General features: G+C 39.8%; 2 protein-coding genes across 6 annotated transcripts in view; one reads left to right on the forward strand and one right to left on the reverse strand.

The window, feature by feature from the left end:
• The window catches only part of kcnj14 (potassium inwardly rectifying channel subfamily J member 14), a 37,884-nt gene that overhangs the window by 2,224 nt on the left and 17,275 nt on the right, over positions 1-18,385 (forward strand). For 2 of the 4 annotated variants that reach the window (XM_030392830.1, XM_030392832.1), the window contains exon 1: positions 17,589-17,764. The exons of 1 other annotated variant lie outside the window; for it this stretch is intronic. The gene's annotated coding sequence lies outside the window, so the exon portion shown is untranslated. Of the gene's footprint in view, positions 1-17,588; positions 17,765-18,385 lie in introns of those variants that run through there. One more of the 4 variants, XM_030392833.1, reaches the window with a different exon arrangement.
• Positions 5,068-8,776, reverse strand: uts2r3 (urotensin-2 receptor 3). 2 transcript variants are annotated; one of them, XM_030392835.1, is made up of 2 exons: positions 8,530-8,776; positions 5,068-7,115 (listed from the first exon to the last, which is right to left on the reverse strand). In XM_030392835.1, exon 2 carries the CDS (start codon positions 7,053-7,055, stop codon positions 5,916-5,918), a length of 1,140 nt encoding a protein of 379 aa, XP_030248695.1. In that variant the 5' UTR covers positions 7,056-7,115; positions 8,530-8,776; the 3' UTR covers positions 5,068-5,915. The 2 variants fall into 2 exon arrangements, with proteins under 2 accessions (XP_030248695.1, XP_030248696.1); XM_030392836.1 differs by lacking the exon at positions 8,530-8,776 and adding an exon at positions 7,796-8,117.

Genomic DNA, 18,385 nt, shown 5'->3' on the forward strand with positions numbered 1-18,385 from the left:
AGAGATTGTTCAGCAGTGCTGAGCCCTCAGGACGGGAGGTGTCCTCCCCTCTGGGGACACTGTTACTGGGATGGGTCAGTTACTGAGCCACCCGAGCTGGAAGTTCAGTCGGTACAAAGACAGACAAGAGGAAGTACATGTTGTTTAGCAAGGAACACGTGCAGCCATTTTATAGCTGTTACAGCCACTACTGATAAATCTGAAGTACATACTCTTGTACTTAGTGACCTAGAGGACTAACTTTGTAAATGCATGATATTTTGTTTTTTGTAGAACAAAGAAGTTTACACAGATAATACTGTCAAAGAGGGGAAAGTAATGATTTGGTTTGAAGTCTCTGTTCTTACGTCTCATCTGCAGGTGGCACTCTAATTCTGTCAACTAAACACCAAACTGTTCTCTTAATTTTTTTTTTTGTCTGTTGGACCAAACCAGTTTATATGTGAGGCCATGACTTCAGTATTTCAAATGTAACCTTTTGTTTTGACATTTCTGAATAGAATCACTTTTAGCTGCCATTTCTTTATTTAAGATACACTGTTGGTATAGTAAGCAGGTAGTCATTTGGGAAGATCTTAAAAATAGTATTTGTGTATATTACTATTAGTTGGTTTCATTTAATGATTAATGAGCATTTTATGCTCATGTTGATCCGATTATTCATTTGTACAAAAAGAAAGTCCATTACCATTTCCTAATGGGTTAGGGTTAGGGTTGTTAAATTTTACGTATATGTTTCTATTTACTTTTTTGTTGCACAGCAAGTGCACTACATAAAACAGAACAGAACACAAAAGTTCATCAGTCTAAATACGTTTAATGAGTATGATAGACAATAAAGGCAAGGTAATCGTTGGTGATGACACTTTGAATGATGAAACTTGCTTTGGTTTTAAATACTGCAGAACTTCCCGAGTCTCTAATGACTGGCTTTGTTTGACCAACTGTCCAGAACCCAAAAATATTCAGTTTCAAGTCACATAAGACTAAAAGAAGATCTTAACATTTGAAGAGGTCATGCTTGTTATTTTTGCCTTAAAGATTCCTGCAACAACTAAAGGACTGTTTCACCAATAGTTACAAATAACTTCCTGTAAAATAGCTATTTGACTTATGCTTTAAGGTTGTTTCATAATAAGTTACACAGGCTTTTCAACTATGGAGCAGTGTCATGGGAATGCATCATGTCCCTTTTCAGCCATGGACAAACCATGGGGTTCAGATGAGTAAAGTGTCAAAAGGTCAGAGGTCAGGGAAGCTTTGACGCCTGAGTTGACAGCGTTCGCTGTTTACGGGCAGTGTACCATGAGGAGGAGGAGGAGAACAGAGAAGGTGAAACGAAGTGAGGGGGAGAGGGAGAGAAAGGGGCAGACGTGCCATATTTACTGTCTTTCCTAGTAAGAGCCCAAGTGCGAACCGTAATGTGTATGTCGGTTGATGTAACCTCCGGCCTTCAAGGCACGCAGGCCTGGGTCTCGCCTGATCCTGGCGGCTTACACAGAGGTGTGAAGTCAGGGGGACGTGATGGGGAGGAGGGCCCCTCATGGTGGGGTTGCCATGGGTTGAACAAAGAAACACTGTGAGCTCCCAGGTTTCAGTGTTTGCTGTCAAACCAGCATTTACACTGTTTTTTTTTAATATTGTGTTGACTACATGTGCGGGTATCATAAAACTTGAGTCAGTGTGTTTGATTTAAGCTGATGTAATGTTACAGATGTTGATTCTGGGACCTTTTGGTGTGACTTGAGAGTTTTTATTCAATTTATTTTTCATTAAACATATAAACATTAATGTCGTATAAGGTGAGACCTTGCAGAGGAATGAGAGAGTATGCAAGGCAGAGAGTGCAGAGGGGACAAAAAGTGATTGAGAGAGGGAAAACAGATGGAAGATTGAATTTTAGTGGAGGGCAGTCGAAGGGAATCTTTTTTGTGTATGTCTGGAGAGAATGGGAGCCTCTTATACACCTCACAGCGTGAATTTGGCGCGGGCTGTGGCCTCGTCTCGTCTACACAGTGGGGTGCTTTCCTGAGCGGGCTGCCCAGGGGAGGGGCACCTGCAGCAGCCTCAAACACTGGTCAAGAGGAGAGCCTGCCGAGGCGGGGCGAGGGGTGCTGCCGGGATGGAAAGATGCTTGGTGTTTCCAAGAAAACGGACATGTGCTGGATTTATGAAATCTTCAGGTAGAACCGAGTGACTCCCAAAAGAAAACATTTGTGCTTGCGTCTGTCCCCGAGGGCTGAAGAGGAGGAGGAGGATGAGGTGGAGGACACTGCCTGCAATCTCAGGATGAAATCAAAAGCTTCTGTAGCACAGGAGGTCTAAAGTTATGGTTGGAGCGAGTCGGCCGGTGCTGGCAACTACCAACACAAACAACACAAAGTTTATAGATCGGCCAGCCTGCCAACTGAGACAATATTTTCCATCCATTGGGTTGGGTTGACCAAACACCATGTATTTGAAGTTTATCAAACACTCAGTCATCCCAGCAGACCTGAGGGAGGACTTAATCATCTGATATATTGAGTTTTAGAATATGCAGACACCTAAAACCTGTCCACTCTGCAGACTCAGAATATTAAACAACAAGCTCTCTGTGCTTTAATGTCAACTCTGCTGCTAAGTGTCTTTTTTGGAAAGGTTTATCTTTACACAAGCTACATCCTCCATCTTTTGTCATTTCGGTGAACCAGGGGTCCAAAAATCTCTAAGTCTCATATGAGGGCTTATGATTTCAAATGTATATGGACCTGGCTCTTTGTCCACAAAAAATTCCATTTAAATGGACAAATGTGCTGAGAGGGCCTCACTTGTCTGTGAAAGGTGGATGGATATTGCATTAACTTCACAACAGAACGACCCCCCCGTGGTGTGACCGCACAGGGCTCCGGGTAATAACTGCAGTGGGAACGTTATGCTCAGAGGTAGCCGTGCCAGGTAAATGGAAACACATGGAAGGCAGTAGACTACAGAAGGGCCCTACAGCCTCAGAAATAATGGCATCACCGTGCAGTGAAACACACGCGCTGCCTTGACAAATGCTTTTGGTATGTGTCTCCACAACCTGTTGGTATTACCAATGCAGTAAAGCTCTGCAGTTCTTCGTGGCTTCTCCTGCAGCCCTCAGGTTTTCTTTAACTCAGCTAATGGCCTTACATGTATGCGCTTAATGTGCACATAAATAAACCCCAACTATACGTTTGCTTTCCTCATATGATTCAAGTTTCATTTTTTATTGCATTCAACATGAAATCATTCACATTACTTGGAGATTATGTTCTCTCAGAAGTTACTGAAGTCAAAACACCGTTAACCACACTTAGTAGGGTTTAATGGTCCTTCTGTGTGATTTGGACGGATAAAGAGAAACACCATTATTCAGATATGTCACTTGAGACAGGACCACTTCTTTAACTGCCCTCCCCGTGCTTTGTGTCAAAATTACACAGAGGTGTGGAATATTATTTGGAATCGCTTTCCTTAGAGGACAGTATTGCTGTTTTTAATGAGAGGATTTCATGTAATTTTGGCCTTATTTTGTTAGAAATTGTCTCAAATAGTAACTTTGCATTAAAATTAAAGAAAGGCAAGGTTCCCCTCAATTGTGTTCCCCTCAATTGTGTGTATATATATATATATACATATATATATATATATATATATATATATATATATATATATATATATATATATATATATATATATATATATGTATATATATATAAATATATATACACACACACACACACATATATTGGCTGCAAGGATAAGGTAAAAATTGGCAAAAATCTATAATTATGTCCAGGTGTTTCTTTTTATACAGAAAGGGTAAGTGTCTAGAAGATTACATTTGCATTTGACACAAAAGAAAAGAAATTGCTTTATAAAAGAATTTGGCAACTTAATTGTTTAGTGGTTTGTTTATTCATTTCTAAGGCATTGCTTCGGCTGGGTGATATGGCTTTTAAATAACACTGAGATGTCTTTACGCCATGTATATCTTGAATATTTAGAAATTTTTTCAGTAACACTAAATTAAAGAGATGACTGTTGATACTTTAACAAAATATTTTCGATAAATAATGACCAGTAATCCTAATGTAAATAGAATGACTAAGTGAGTAAAGGCAGGCACGTTCAGAAAAAAGCATCATTTTATTATAATGGAGTCTTTAAAACCAGGAAAAGGCAATATTTGTTATCACAACATAACAATATCAAAAATTTAAGATGATATGTAGTCTCATATCATAAAAAGACAAAATATCAATACATTGCCCAGGCCCAGAGGTGCATACTCTTTCAGGCAAAGTTCACATGCATCAGTATAAACGTGGACATGTTGCAAGCATGAACAGAATTATATTTAAACAGAATTCAATTATTTAACAAGCTATTACATCTACCTGAAGTTACACTTTTATTGTTTTGAATTAAATTCCTGCAAGATGTGATTGATAAGATTAAGGTCTTTTTGTCTTTATGAGATGGAAGCAGTAAAGAGCAGACAGGAAAAAGGAAATACAGGCAGAGAAAGATGTCATGCACGATTAGTCTCCTGTCAGATTTGAGCATGGTCAACCCTCATGTCTCGAGGGCACCAATCCCTCAAACTACTCCATGCTTCTGGACAAAGCACTATGTTCGTGCAATTCCAACCCACCTCTTTTGTCCCATCATCCCCATCCCCATCCCCATCCCCATCCTTACTCCTCTCTGTCAAACAACAATATTTGCTCATCTGCGTCAAAGAGCAGCAGGCTTTGCGATAGAGTACAGTGCAGCCTTTGAGTCGGACAGACAGAGACAGGCTGTTGCTACAGGGAGACACAGAAACACCAGCCAGGGAGCTTATACACAAGAACAGGGAAGACCTAAAGTCACTGACATGCTGACACAGACACACAAACAAAAGTATGACTGTGACATGAGGATTTTTTTCCCACTAAGCATGTTTCTTTCTCCTCCTGTCTCATTTCATTGTTATTTCTTTCTTGTGTTATTTTTATCTATACCAAGGTCTTATTCATCTGATTCCCCAGTTAAAGATCCAAATCACACAGTGAATTACGGACAGTACTGTCTTTATTCAAGGCTATATATTATGCATCATTAGAAACATCAGTTACAATCAACACAAGTTGAGGCCATGCAAAGCATTGCATGATTCAAAGTAATAAGTACATTTAGATATGTCAGGGTTCAGGGGAAACAAACAAAAGACTGTTGACCCGCTCAGACATCATTCATTAAGTCAACAAACAATGCCTCAGAAAAATGTCCCAACAACGTTCTGACCAGTTACAACCAGTCGTTCAAAAACAAACATTTTCTTTGATAGTTCTCTGAAAACAAGCAGAAGTGCATCGGGGTTTTACTGGAAATGCTTGTGCATGCGCAACATGCAACATAGACTCTGCTCTGCTAGTCTTTCTGTATAACAATACAGTAAAGAAGGAATAATGACCTTATAATGATCCTTATGACTAAATAAAATGTTATTTTGTGTTACTAAATCTCTGGGTAAATAGCTTTGCACAATTAATTACTGCAGTAACCAAATGTAGTCAGCCATAGCTGCATAGCCATTATCATTATGTAAACTTGGCTACTACAGCAATTAAAGACACAGTATTTGATTTGGACAAAGTGTGCAGATAAAGCATTAATTAGGTGACATGTCTTTGATTGTCTCCTAAGAGGAAATATTCTTTCACAAAGCATTAATACAAAGTGCTATCATTAGCTCAGTATTTCCTTAGTTTGCAGTCTAAGGATGAATCAATGGTCTTTGGTGTTTATGGAACTCATAAAACATTCATATTCAGTATCATTTCACACATGACATATGTGTACACCCTCACATTTTTGTCTCTACTGTTGGCGAGACACACACACACACACATACACACACACTACTGCAGTGGACTGCTCTTACGGCAGAGCTGATTTGCTGATGTCAGCGTCTGCCGGATGCGTCGTCGTTTTCCAGTCAATAACGTGTAGAAGAAAGGATTCACACAGGAGTTTCCATACGTCAGCCCTGTGAGGATACGATTCACTGTCACTTGTGTCCCAACCGGTACTGTCCGCAACATGTCGGGCTGGTAGAGGGGCAGCAGCTGCCAGATCCAGAACGGGAGGAAGCAGGCCCAGAAGGCCAGGACAATACCAAGGATGAGGAGCAGGACTTTGGGTTTTGGGGCACGGGGAGGACAAGCATTGCTGCTCCCACTGGCCCAGGCTGGCCTGGTCTGAGACACCCAGTAAAGCCTGCCTAGTGTAGCATAAAGTGCTCCAATGGCTAGGCCAGGACCAAGAATGCTGGTGCAGAAGAGCACGCTCAGATAGGCCTTGGAGCTCTGCTCATCCCACGCTGGCACACACAGCTGGCCCTCCTGGTTGTCCCCGTCCTCCAGGTGCAGCGTGATCATCATGGGCAGGCTAAGAGCCACAGCCAGCCCCCAGGCCAGGCCTACACGTAGCAGGCCAGAGGAGTTGGAGGAGGAGGTGTGCAGTGGATGGGCCACAGCCCGGTAGCGGTCCAGACTCATGGCGGTGAGGGTGAAGATGGAGGCGTGCATGGTGAGGAGGTCGAGGCTCAGGAGGAGGCGGCAGCCCAGCTCACCGAAGGCCCAACCGGACGCCAGGCTGTCATACACGATGAAGGGAGCGGTGAAAAGATAGAGCAGATCAGCCAGAGCAAGGCTCAGCACCTGGAGGTACAGAGAGGAGGAGGAGGAGGAAGAGGAGATGGGGGTGGAGGAAGGGGAGGAGTTGGCGAGGCAGGATGGTACAGGTAGTCTCATTAGGCAGCAGGTTGGTCCTGTTCCCCTTCTTCTCCTGCCTCTCCTGCGCCTCAGGAGGAGGCCCAGAGTGTAGAGGTTTCCTGTGATGCCCAGCAAGGAGAGGAGAGAGAGGAGGGAGCAGAAGAGAGCTGTGGAGGCCAGGCTGGGCGATGGAGAGATGGAGGGAGAGGAGGAGGGCACAGAGACATTGGGGATAAAAGTGAAGGTGTATGGGGAAGGTGGAGGCGAAGAGCCTGAGAGATCCATGATGTGAAATTACTAAAAGTTCTTAAAGTTAGAAGGAAAACCAAATGAATGTTAAACAGTCTGGTTCAGATAAAGCAAAAGAAGCAGAGAGAGGAGGGAGGTGCAGAGGAGGGAGGTGGAGAGGAGAGGAGAGGAGAGGAGAGGAGAGGAGAGGAGAGGAGAACAAAACAAAATTATTCTTTATTAGTTTCAATCAATACTTTCCTCCTTGTTATATTCTCTGGCTTCTTTAGGTTTTATTTGTTTGACACACTGGTTAAGGAAACAATACAAGGCTGATTTGGATCCCTGAACGTGCCGCATGGTGATTTATATCCATGTAAATCTTGACACCAGATAAAGTAAATAAAGTCATATAAACATGTAGAAATTAAAATGTCAGCAAAACCAGGCTGGTTTATGTTTTAGCAGAAACCTGCGCTGGTTGGCACAGCCGTCACAGTTTTATAGTTTCACAGGGAGCCAGCTGAGGCTGTCATGGGTTTAGTAAAAATAATTGGATTTTCAGAGGAGGAGGGCTCCAACTGTAAATCTAGGCTGAAGAGTCCAAACGCAACAATCGGGTTAAGTGGGACACGAAAGGTGTAAGAGAGATAACATGACTCAGGTGGAAAAAATAAAATAAATAAAAAATCCTGAATGGCCAGGTTTTAGATCAGATTTTGGGGATTACGTTGTGCGTTTTTGCGCATGAAAATCTGCCGAGTCAGTGGATGGCGCCATGAGGCCGACCGACTTACATCTGTGATTTGTTTTAATTTACTGAATGCATTTTAATCTTCAAGATAAACTCATAATGTGGCCAGTTTGTTCGGTCGTGACAGTTTGCTGCTTCTCCATAAAGACGAGTGTGGTGGTCCACGTATTACTGTGAGAATACTTTCCGTCCGTGACCGATGACTTTCAGGTGAAATGTAATCTGCAGCGACATCAAAGCGGACGCGGGGTTCCAGACAGAAACGGCCTGTGTGACACACGGTGACCCGGCTGCACCGGGGTTAAGAGCTCCTGTTGAACTGTGGAGCAGCAGTCGAATCCCCGTCGTGCCGTGCCGCGCCACGCCGCGCCACACATGACCGGCTCCAGACAGCTGTGATGTTTATGACTGTCATCTTTCCATTACTCATTTATTTTAAACTGCGATATGCTTGTTATATGCAGTGTAATTCCACACGATTTTAGGCCTTTGTGATCACCGCACTTTTAAAAACAATTTTACAAAAACAATTTAAGGCCACTAAAAATATTTATCCTGGACATCCACAGACTTTGAAGAGAACATTGGTTTCACCCTTAAAAAAATGCGTTTAGCCTACTTTTTAAATGTAAATCAACTGAGAGCAGTTTATCCTGCATGATGGCCTGTGTTTGGGCCATAAGTAGTGCTAAAAAAAAAGAGTAATAGGCCTAAATCCACACTATTTATACAGATGTAGTCAGACAGTAATTCTGCAAATCATTTTTTTATACTCACCTTTAAACAGTTTAATCCCAGGTGCTGTAGAAATAACACTCCATGCATTTGTTTGGTGCCCATTTTGAAATATCCTGCTGGATTCTTCAGAAGCAAAAGAAGGTTTATTTATCTTCAACAGAAGGACATGGACGTCTGAATATACATGTGGAGACAAACTTTGTGATCTGATCTCTGCTCAGTGCAGCTCTTGTCTCCTCAGCTCAGTCTTTGATGAGTCCACAGGAGAGGAGTGTGTGTGAAGGGAGAAGGGGGAGGGATGGGATGCTGAATAAGGGGGGTTGCCCTGCAGAGCACTGAATATTCATATCAAGCCTGATCTTGGGTCCAGGTACCCTACTATTTTAAATAATATATAACAGTGACCCTCCTAATTACATGTTTTACTTTCTGACAATTGATAGTGTAGGTACCAAAAACAGGAAGAAATCTGGAGAGGCTGTCAGATGGGGTTTGTGGTTGAAATCTATTTTATTTCTCACTTCAAAACACTAATTTTATGATGATTACAGTTCAGCTGCTTTATTGATGATTATGACTGAAAGTCGTCTGAGTAAACCACAGCTGTGATGAGTGGCAGTGTAAGAATGTAAAATACAAATAAAGCTGCCATTAGTGTCTGTTTTGAATTCTTATATTTTATAGCCACGACTGAGGTGATTACAGTAAGTTTGATGATGACTCTCTAATGGTTTCAATACCTTAGAGCCACACATAAATCTCACGGTGAACTCACTGCAAAGACTTTCCATGAAAGTCAAGAATCTGACCATAAATGGTATCATAACATGGATATTTTGGCAACTAATCCGGTGCTGTATAAGTCACAGATATGGCCACTACATTAAGCTTTGAAAGCTACCAATTTATTGTGATGGATTTATTCAGTAATAACACTAATACACCTTGGAGCATACTTAAAACACCCTTAAAACAAAAGAATGCAGTGAAGAAGATAAGCTTCTTTGTGGTTTTACTGTTTTTATGAACAACCTATATTTTAGTCTCCAAGAAATAAAGAAAACTTTTTTGCTGAATTGCCAACAGCACTAGAACAAAATGATGCTTTCATGGTCCACATGTTCAGATCATACTGGCAGTGAAAAATAATAATCAGACATTGAGCTATGCATTACCAGTATCAGTAGATACAGAGGCATTTCAAAGGTTAAAAGGGCACTGTGAAGTTTTAAAGACGAAATTCAAACCCAGAAATTGGATGAGGTTATAACGCTAACTTCCCATAATGGAATAGACAAGCTGATCTCAGAAGAAAATAAAGTCCCAAGAACATTGTTTGAAGCTGCAAAGGTGGCAAGGTTGGCCAGTTATAAACAAAGTAAAACAGTATGAAATTGTGTTGTCCTTTAAGGTCAGTTTGTGTATTCAGTTTATTCAGTCATAAATAAAAACTACAGAGTGCAACATTAAGCTCTGGATGGTCACAAAAGAAAGACAAGGACAGCATACCCATTTGACTATTTAATACGGCCCTATTGGTGACAGTATTAGATAGTCAAATGAGAATGCTTTCTGTGTTTTTCTTTTGTGGTTGTTCACTACGATAAGGATTCAGCACAAAGCATTTAGGTGGAAATGTGAGTTGAGAGTGTCTTGATTTTTATTTTTTAAGACCTTGATGGTCCGATCAGGAGAAGAATTATAAGTGTTTGGTGGTTCCCTGCTGGAATCGAGATTGTTTTTCTTTCATTCTTATGAACACAGAGCACATATATTGGATCAGTGGTTAAAGAAACCTGTCCTGCAACCAAAAGGTCATGTGGGTAATCCCCCTGTAAGAAATGAGTCAATCAAATCCAATCATTGACACAACGCCGTTTGGAATATCTAGATTTCTGCTTGATTTCAGAAAAATGTAAGCATTAGTATTAAACTGCACCGTTCACATTAAATTTGACTGTGTGAAGTTCAGACTGTCTGTGGGAAGGGCCGACGCAGCCAGCGTATCACTGGTATTTGCTGTCATTTCATGACGCACTGCAATAACTAATGCACTTCAACTCTGACCCAATGTCAATACCACATCAGCTCATGTTCAAACACAAGGCGCCGCACACCCCCACAAGGGATTTATGAGATGATTTGGTCTTTAAATTATAGAGGAAATTAATTATCCAGTATACTTGCCTATATCAACATTTGTCCATGTCAGAGAAAAGCTAAACTGGTAGATCTAATAAGTGTAAGCTCTGACAACATCGCAGAATAAACGGACCTTTCAGCAGTTATCAAAAGTAACTTACAGTCGCCTGTTATCCACTGAGTTGTTTTTGGCCCGGCTGTTGTATAACCCACAGCTGTGGTTTGCCAGCATCAAGAGGCTGAACAACTTGGAAATGATTTAGTTGTGACTAGGCCAGTAAAATGTGTAGGCTGAGCACCGCATGTTGGTTGTGGGGAGTCCGCGTTGGCTGCTTCATACATGTGCTGGCGTATATAAGATAGACAGAGACAGGCAGTAAAGACGAGAGAAGGACGGGTGGAAGGGGGGGACATACCTATCCCCACGGGGTGTGAGGAATTTGAACAAATACCTGGCACAGGCATGCCAAAATAGGATGGGGGGTGGGGGAACCAGGAAGGCATGAGAAGCCCAGGCTCCCTCATACGAGCAGACGGGACAGGTATTATAACTTGATAGATGGAAACATAGAAGGAGGCATGAGTGCCAAAGTGGCAAAAAAGTTTTTTAATGAAGTGATATCAGGTGCTCTCTGGGTCTCAAATGTACATTCAAGTGGAAAAAAGAAGCAGGAGGGGTTATGAACTGTGAAAGCCGACATTTAGAAATGGATATTGCTTAACTTTAACATGCAAACATGGAAAAAAGGGAGCGAGGGGAGAGGAGGGTGAAAGTGTCTGAGAACTGTGCTGTTTATTTGTCTTCGACAAGACACATCCATCTCTGTCCATGCGGACACATTATATAATTTCTAATTACATTTACCTGAGGAATGGGCTTTGTTCTAGTGCTTTGACCTGCAGTGCACGTGTTTCCACTGTTGATTAGTCTGCATCAGTCTTTAGCATGCAAAAATAGAAGGTATGACGATTTAACATAATAATAAATAATAAACTGTATTGTATATAAGATTATCACTTTTTTTAAGAAACCAAATATACATCCAGTCATGTGGGGTTTTTTTGTTTGTGTATAAGGTTGTAGGATTTTTCTTACCTAAAATGGTGTTTAGGGACACATTGCTGTTTATGTTGTCTGTCAGGTCATTTTTAAATCTGACTATGTATAATGTAATGAGTATGTATGTATAACACTATAATGAGTGTAATTTACTAGTTTACATTTCATTGATAGTAATTTGGCAACTACTAAATCAATCAATTTATATAATTTCAGAAGGAAAAAGAAAGACTGAATTCTCTGATTCTGGCTTCTTAAATGTGTATTATAATATTTTCTATTGTCTTACTCATGTAAACGGAAAACTTTGGAGTTGTGAAAAAAAAGAGGACGTCATCTCAGGATTTGGGAAGCAGTGATTGACATTTTTCAACATTTTCTGACATTTTATTGATCAAACAACCGATCAATTAACTGAGAAAAAAATCTGTGACCCTTAATATTTGTTTGTTTGCTTGCTTTTCTATCTATCAATTAATCCTATAATTGTTTTATTTAGTATTTTATCATTATTTTTAGAGTTTTCATCGAGTTCACAGTCACATCTTGAAATTGCTTGTTTTGGTCACCAGCAGTCATGAAATAGTCAAATCGAAAGTATATTGATTGATCTGAAGTTATATGAATTGTATCAGATTTTTGTTGATCAACCAATCAATTAATGCATTCAGCTCAGGTTTATATACAGCAGCATTCCCTAACATATTCCCTCATGGGAAGATTTTTATGGAGGTTTCTGTTACTCCACATGATTCAGTATCACAGTGAACTGTTACAGAACATGACTATGACCGAGTAGATTACAAGTCTATTTGGACGTATTTCAACGTACTAACTGTATACTAATGTTCTGCCACATACTAAACCCTGGGCTTTCTCAGATGTTTGGATATCATGGGGCCAAACGAGCCCTGAGGTGTCTTTGTGCTACTGGGAGTTCACAAGAGGTTGAGCGTGTAAAAACAAGATGGAGCTTGAGCTCACACTCACACTCCCTTGAAAAAACAGTCTGTATTATTCTGTATATCTCCATCTATTTATCCAGCACACCCAAGTGAAGGGGCTGTAACGTGTCCAATCAGTGGGGAGTCACAGTTTGACAAACAGCCAACACATAAACATTATCAGCTCCCTAACCTTTTCCTGGCTGTCCTTGCTCTCTTTATTCATTTCATTAATTAGCTTACCCATTTCTGAGCAAATTGACAGATTGCCTGCCGGTTGACCGTCCTCAGTCTCGTAGTCTTGATTAAATGGGCGGACGTTTTCTTGTGTGTGACAAATTGTTGGAGGCTGATTCACAACTTGTGATGAGTTATTGATTCCCCCCCCCCCCCCCGCCCGTCTGTCTTCTTTACAGTTACACATCATCTCCCGTACTTTCTACACCAAGCAAAGAGTTTGTACTGTTTTGTATGTCTCAGTTTGCATTTTGAATATGATTGAAATAAAATGTGATTGTTTAAATGGTAGAAATAGTAGAGCTGGAATAAATAACGCTATTTTGATAATCAGTCAATAATATTTTGTGATGCACAATAGATATTGGCCCAATGCCGAGAAATGTATATCATCAGTTATGCAGTTATGTTAAAATTGGAAAAGAAAAATCATCCATCTTAACTACATCTGAGCCTTTCTGACCCCCAGGTGTGCAAAAACTACAGTTAGGAATTTTTACAAAATATAAAAATATGAAATTACTGGAAATTATTAATTATCTTATCGGTATCAGTCATTTAATGCTGGCAGTTATCGGTTATCTGGCCCTTTGTTCTTGAAGTGATTCAGCCATTTTTTTTGACATGAGGGGAACTGTGAATACTTCATCCTCCTAGTCTGAAGTACAGAAGATCAATCTTCTGTGTTGGCTTTTGGAGGAAATCTGCAGAGGGCAGACACCACACATTGAACCAATATGACATCACGGAGCATTAGATTTGGACCTTGTGTGACCATGGCAAAATCTGGAAACTGTTACTGGACGCTGAGCCTGAGTTTTCTGCTCCATCTGCAGAAATCAGATCAGCCTTTCACGGGCGCATGTGAAACGTTATCGTGGCAGCAAGCGTCTAAGCAGCCAGCGGGGAAATGGACTCTATGTCACCAAGCAAGACAGTTTACTAAGGCCTTTGGAATAGACTGTAAAATGACCTAAATCACACCTGTACTTCATAGAAAACACTCATAATTTCAAATAGCTTTTTATTTTAAAGGGAATTCTATGAATCCAGATGTGTAAGCAGGTATTGTTTCTTTAGTTTTCTCTGATAGGCATCTCTCAAGTCGTAAAAACACCCTCAGGTGTGAAGTTCTCCTTCTTAAATGTTCTCACAGCTGCTGATTTTAAATCATGGCTTGTAATTAGGCCCTCTGTAACCAGGTGTGTAGCCTCTGGTCAGTCTGATTCCCTAATCACCTGTCAGGAGTAAAAACTTTCAAGTCCTAACTGAGGCACTGATCTGCTGGCTTCCTAATGGATGCCAAAAATTGTTTCAATCTGCCCACTGGTGGCTCAGAGTCAGTATTGCACCCCCACCTTCTCATCCAATAATAATAATGATGGAGTAATTATGCAGATCCCCCTCCCCCTCACACTGCCACCCTGCTGCAGATAGATCGTATCAAGTTTCCAGATCACTGTTGTACATTAAATGATTCACTGTGAACGCGCCCCACGATTGAAGCTGAAGAGTGGAAATGTTGACTCACTGTTGAGCAGTTAGAAATGAGCACTGCTGGTGCTTTTATGCTTCATTTCTAGTCACACAAGTAAAAAGGAAAGTTTCATCCAGATGTACATATTTCTCTTTGTTTATTTTAGCTTTACCGCAATCAAATCAAGTCAAGCTTTATTTACATTGCACATGAACTTCCAGGCAGAGTTTACCACATTTTAAAAGTTTTTTTCACACATTTTGTTTCAGAATTTATTGTAGAGAGATGACAGGAAATGAGCGGAGAGTTAATAACGTAAACCTAGAAAAAGCCTTGGTTAGGGTTAGAAAAATGTCATGGTTTGGCTTAAAATACCTGTTTTGGTCACCACAAAAACATCTGGAGATCGTCGAACTTCCTGTGAAAAATAGACATTTTCGGTCACCAATGAAACACCTGGAGATTGTCTGACTTTCCATGAAAAATAGCTGGTTTTGGTTGCCAATAAAATGGATTGGAAATGTCCTTAAAGTACATCCCTTCGCACTCCACCTTCTGATGTGAAAGTCAGCTAAGCATAAAATGTGCACGTGATATGCTGAATCTGGTAATGATGGACGTATCTTTGGTTTCCAGAAACAATCGGTGCTAACATTATATTCTAATGACTGGGCTAATTTCAATTTAATTGCTTCACACATCATGTAAGTGATGAACTCATAAAGGTGACGATAAATGTCAGGTTACAAAGTGCTGATGTTTAAAGTGCTTGACAAGCTCTAGTAAATACATCAACCTGAAATATTGTTGAGGTATTAGAAAGACTGTCATCTGATTAAAACATTTACAATCTAATCTACAGAAAAATATGTTTATATGTATGTTTGTTAATAGGCAACTGTCCACACACCCAATTTGTGCTTTTTAAAAATCCTTGTATACATTTTTCAGTCTGACCTGCTAATTTTCAGGTGTACTGGTGCAACTAATGTCACACTTGACAACCAACTTTAACCAAACCAGTACAGAGTGATTGATTGAGTGTAGTTTGTCCTGTTTTTACGTGTCTAGTTTTCCTAAACCTCATGTCTCTCTGATCATTCACAAAGTCTGACATCATCATTTCCTCCCCTGTCACTTTCTCTCCCCCTCTCTCAGCCTCTGTCCCCTCCTCCCACACAGTTTTCCATGGGTCGATTACAACTAGAGTTTAAACACAAAAAGTTATGCAATATAGAATAACAGAGGGTGCCCAGTTGCAAATGTAATCAATGTAGCGCTGACTACATTTGTTGCCATGTCATATGTACTGTAAACACAGATTAAGATTTGCACTACGTAGATTTATAGAGACAATTAGAATACTGTCGTTTTGATATCCAAATGTTTACATGTTTAGTTTGTGGGATGCAGCTGATTGTTGTGGCTGCTACGTAACATCTTCAATCCTTTTTTCCATAGAATGACAGAGCTCATGACATCATAGGTCACATCTTGGGCGCTTGGACGGAGATTAAATCAGATTAGGTTTTAGTAAACACACACTGTGGCACTCTCTCTCTCTCACACACTCATTCACACACGCGCACACACACACACACACACACACACACACACACACACACACACATACACACACACAGGATAGCTCAGTAATCTGGCTGTAGTCACGAGTCATTTGTCTCTGTCTCTCTATTTCTCCCTCTATCCTTCTGTCTGGCTTCAAATTAAAATTTACCAATGAGCTTTATTAGCATGACTGTAATTAAGGATATTATTACTAAACCATGTTGTATAAGTTTCACTATGTCCTTCTCTCTCAGACGGACACACACCCAAGAGACCGAAAGTCTTTCCCAAACCTATTATATGAATATAAACATCTTTAATTAAATCATGATTCTTGTTTTTTGTTAAATGAATTACACCTTTGTGAAAATTCTGTTCACACATTTTCACTCTTGTTATCATATAGCATACTATAATATCTGATTTCTTTCTTCTTTTTTTTTAATAATCAGATTTCATTTTATTTTCTAAATTTACATTTCAACAATGCATATAAGCATACATCATTAAGTAGTGGTCTGAGCTAGGGGAGAAACTGAATAAGCAAAATTCAAATAAAGTAGAAAAGAAAAGAAAAGAATATCTGATTATTTTTTGTATAACATTACTTTAAATGTTGTAGCTGGTTGGGATGGACCTAACTTTAGCTTTGATACTTGTGTATGTTGCCATTTGTCACTTCAACCATTAACAGTAGAACATTTAAGAGAACTCTATATAGATTTTCTGTGAAAAATCTACAAAGTAACCTGTGACTTAAACTGACAGATGAAAAGAGTTAAAAGTACAATATTTTCCTCTTAAATATGGGGATAAGGTGCCTTAAAATGTAAATACTCAAATTCTGTACAGAAGTATGTACAGTACTTCAGTAAATGTACATAGTTACTCTCTGGTTGGATATCACCTTAGGCTCTGAGAAGAGAAACAAAACAATTATTTGGTTAAATTGAGAAACAGATTAATCAGTAATGAACATGACTGTGACTTTTAGCCAGAGAAACAAAAAGAGAGATCTACTTTAGATGTTGCTTACTATACAAATTGTATAATCCTTACAAAACCGATTTTGGGCTATGTAAATCAAAGTTATATGATTAGATTTATTCTAAAATGGAAATACTCAAATTATTTACCATAGTATGTACAGTTGGCTGGACAACACAATACATTTTAAGATGTCACCTTGGGCTAGGGCAACTAATATGAAAATGCTGTTTGTCAGATCTTTAGCCTGACATTTTTAAGTGAACAGACACCAGGAATAGCCTATGAGGTTGATAAAGAATATAACAGATAGCCTAAAATAGAATCCAATAACGTGTTTTAAAGAGCCTAGAATTGTATAAAAAGAAAGTAACATGTGAGGTATTTAATGATCAACAATAAACAAAAGATATGAACAATTCGGACCTTTAAATAAAAGATCGTACTTGATATTTGTGTAACAATGATGTTTTTACTGATGACACGTCTTTTTATTTTTTTTTAATAATTAAAATATATATTTAATCTATAAAGGAACTAATCCGAGATCAATAATCCCTGTGTATCACACAGCTAAACTGTAATTTACCATTGATTAATCAGACAGTGTGGTGTGACAAGGTCACTCTGGCAGTCCGCAGAGGCGCGTGGTTGTCTTTGATTGGGGACGAATAGCAGCGCGACGTGAGCGCGCGCATCCACCACCTGAGGGCTCACGGACAGCTGGCAGCACCGGCAGCACGGGTCAGCTCGCGCACGGATTCGAATTCTTTTAAACGAATGAACCGTTAAATTCAGACAGAGACGGGAGTAAAATAAACCGACGTCGTCACGACGGGAGGGAAATGACAGCTGAGGGTAAGTGCTGATTGAATTTCACTTTGCGAGAAGTTGTCAAAACAATACTTTTGCCGGTAAAATTGTTATTTTATCGATTATATTTACACTTGTGTTGTCTGACAGCAGTCTGAGAACTTAATGCGGTACCCAGTGTATTAAAGACGGGCAAACTAGTGTATTTTAACTCATAATCTGAAAATCAGACAGCGTTTGTGCAGTTTCAAACGTGGTGTTTTACCCCCAACAACTGTTAGAATCCATCCTCTTACTTTTGATCTTGGTTTGTAGAGTAGCTATTAGCTCCTAATGAGACTTGAGAAAAAGATATGACTCTTTATATAAACAGAGAGCCTCTGTCAGGTGTTACTGTATATTTTAAAAATACAGCATGTACTTTGCACTGGCAAACAAATACAACTAAAAAGATGTTTCTACTTTGGAATAGTGAGCAATGAAGCCATGACAGAGTACCAAACAGATAAGGAGGCCATGGAGCTTGGTGTGCCCAGATGATTTAGACTTTAATCCTTTTTTGTTGTGGTGAGTTGTGAACTGATAGAAAACACAGCTGTATTTTGAAATAGGTTTTAAAGTGACGTGGCCCTCTGCTCCTGGACAACTAAGACAAAGTGTTTTGAA

This window comes from Sparus aurata, chromosome 17, assembly GCF_900880675.1.
Source record: "Sparus aurata chromosome 17, fSpaAur1.1, whole genome shotgun sequence".
NCBI lineage: Eukaryota > Metazoa > Chordata > Actinopteri > Spariformes > Sparidae > Sparus > Sparus aurata.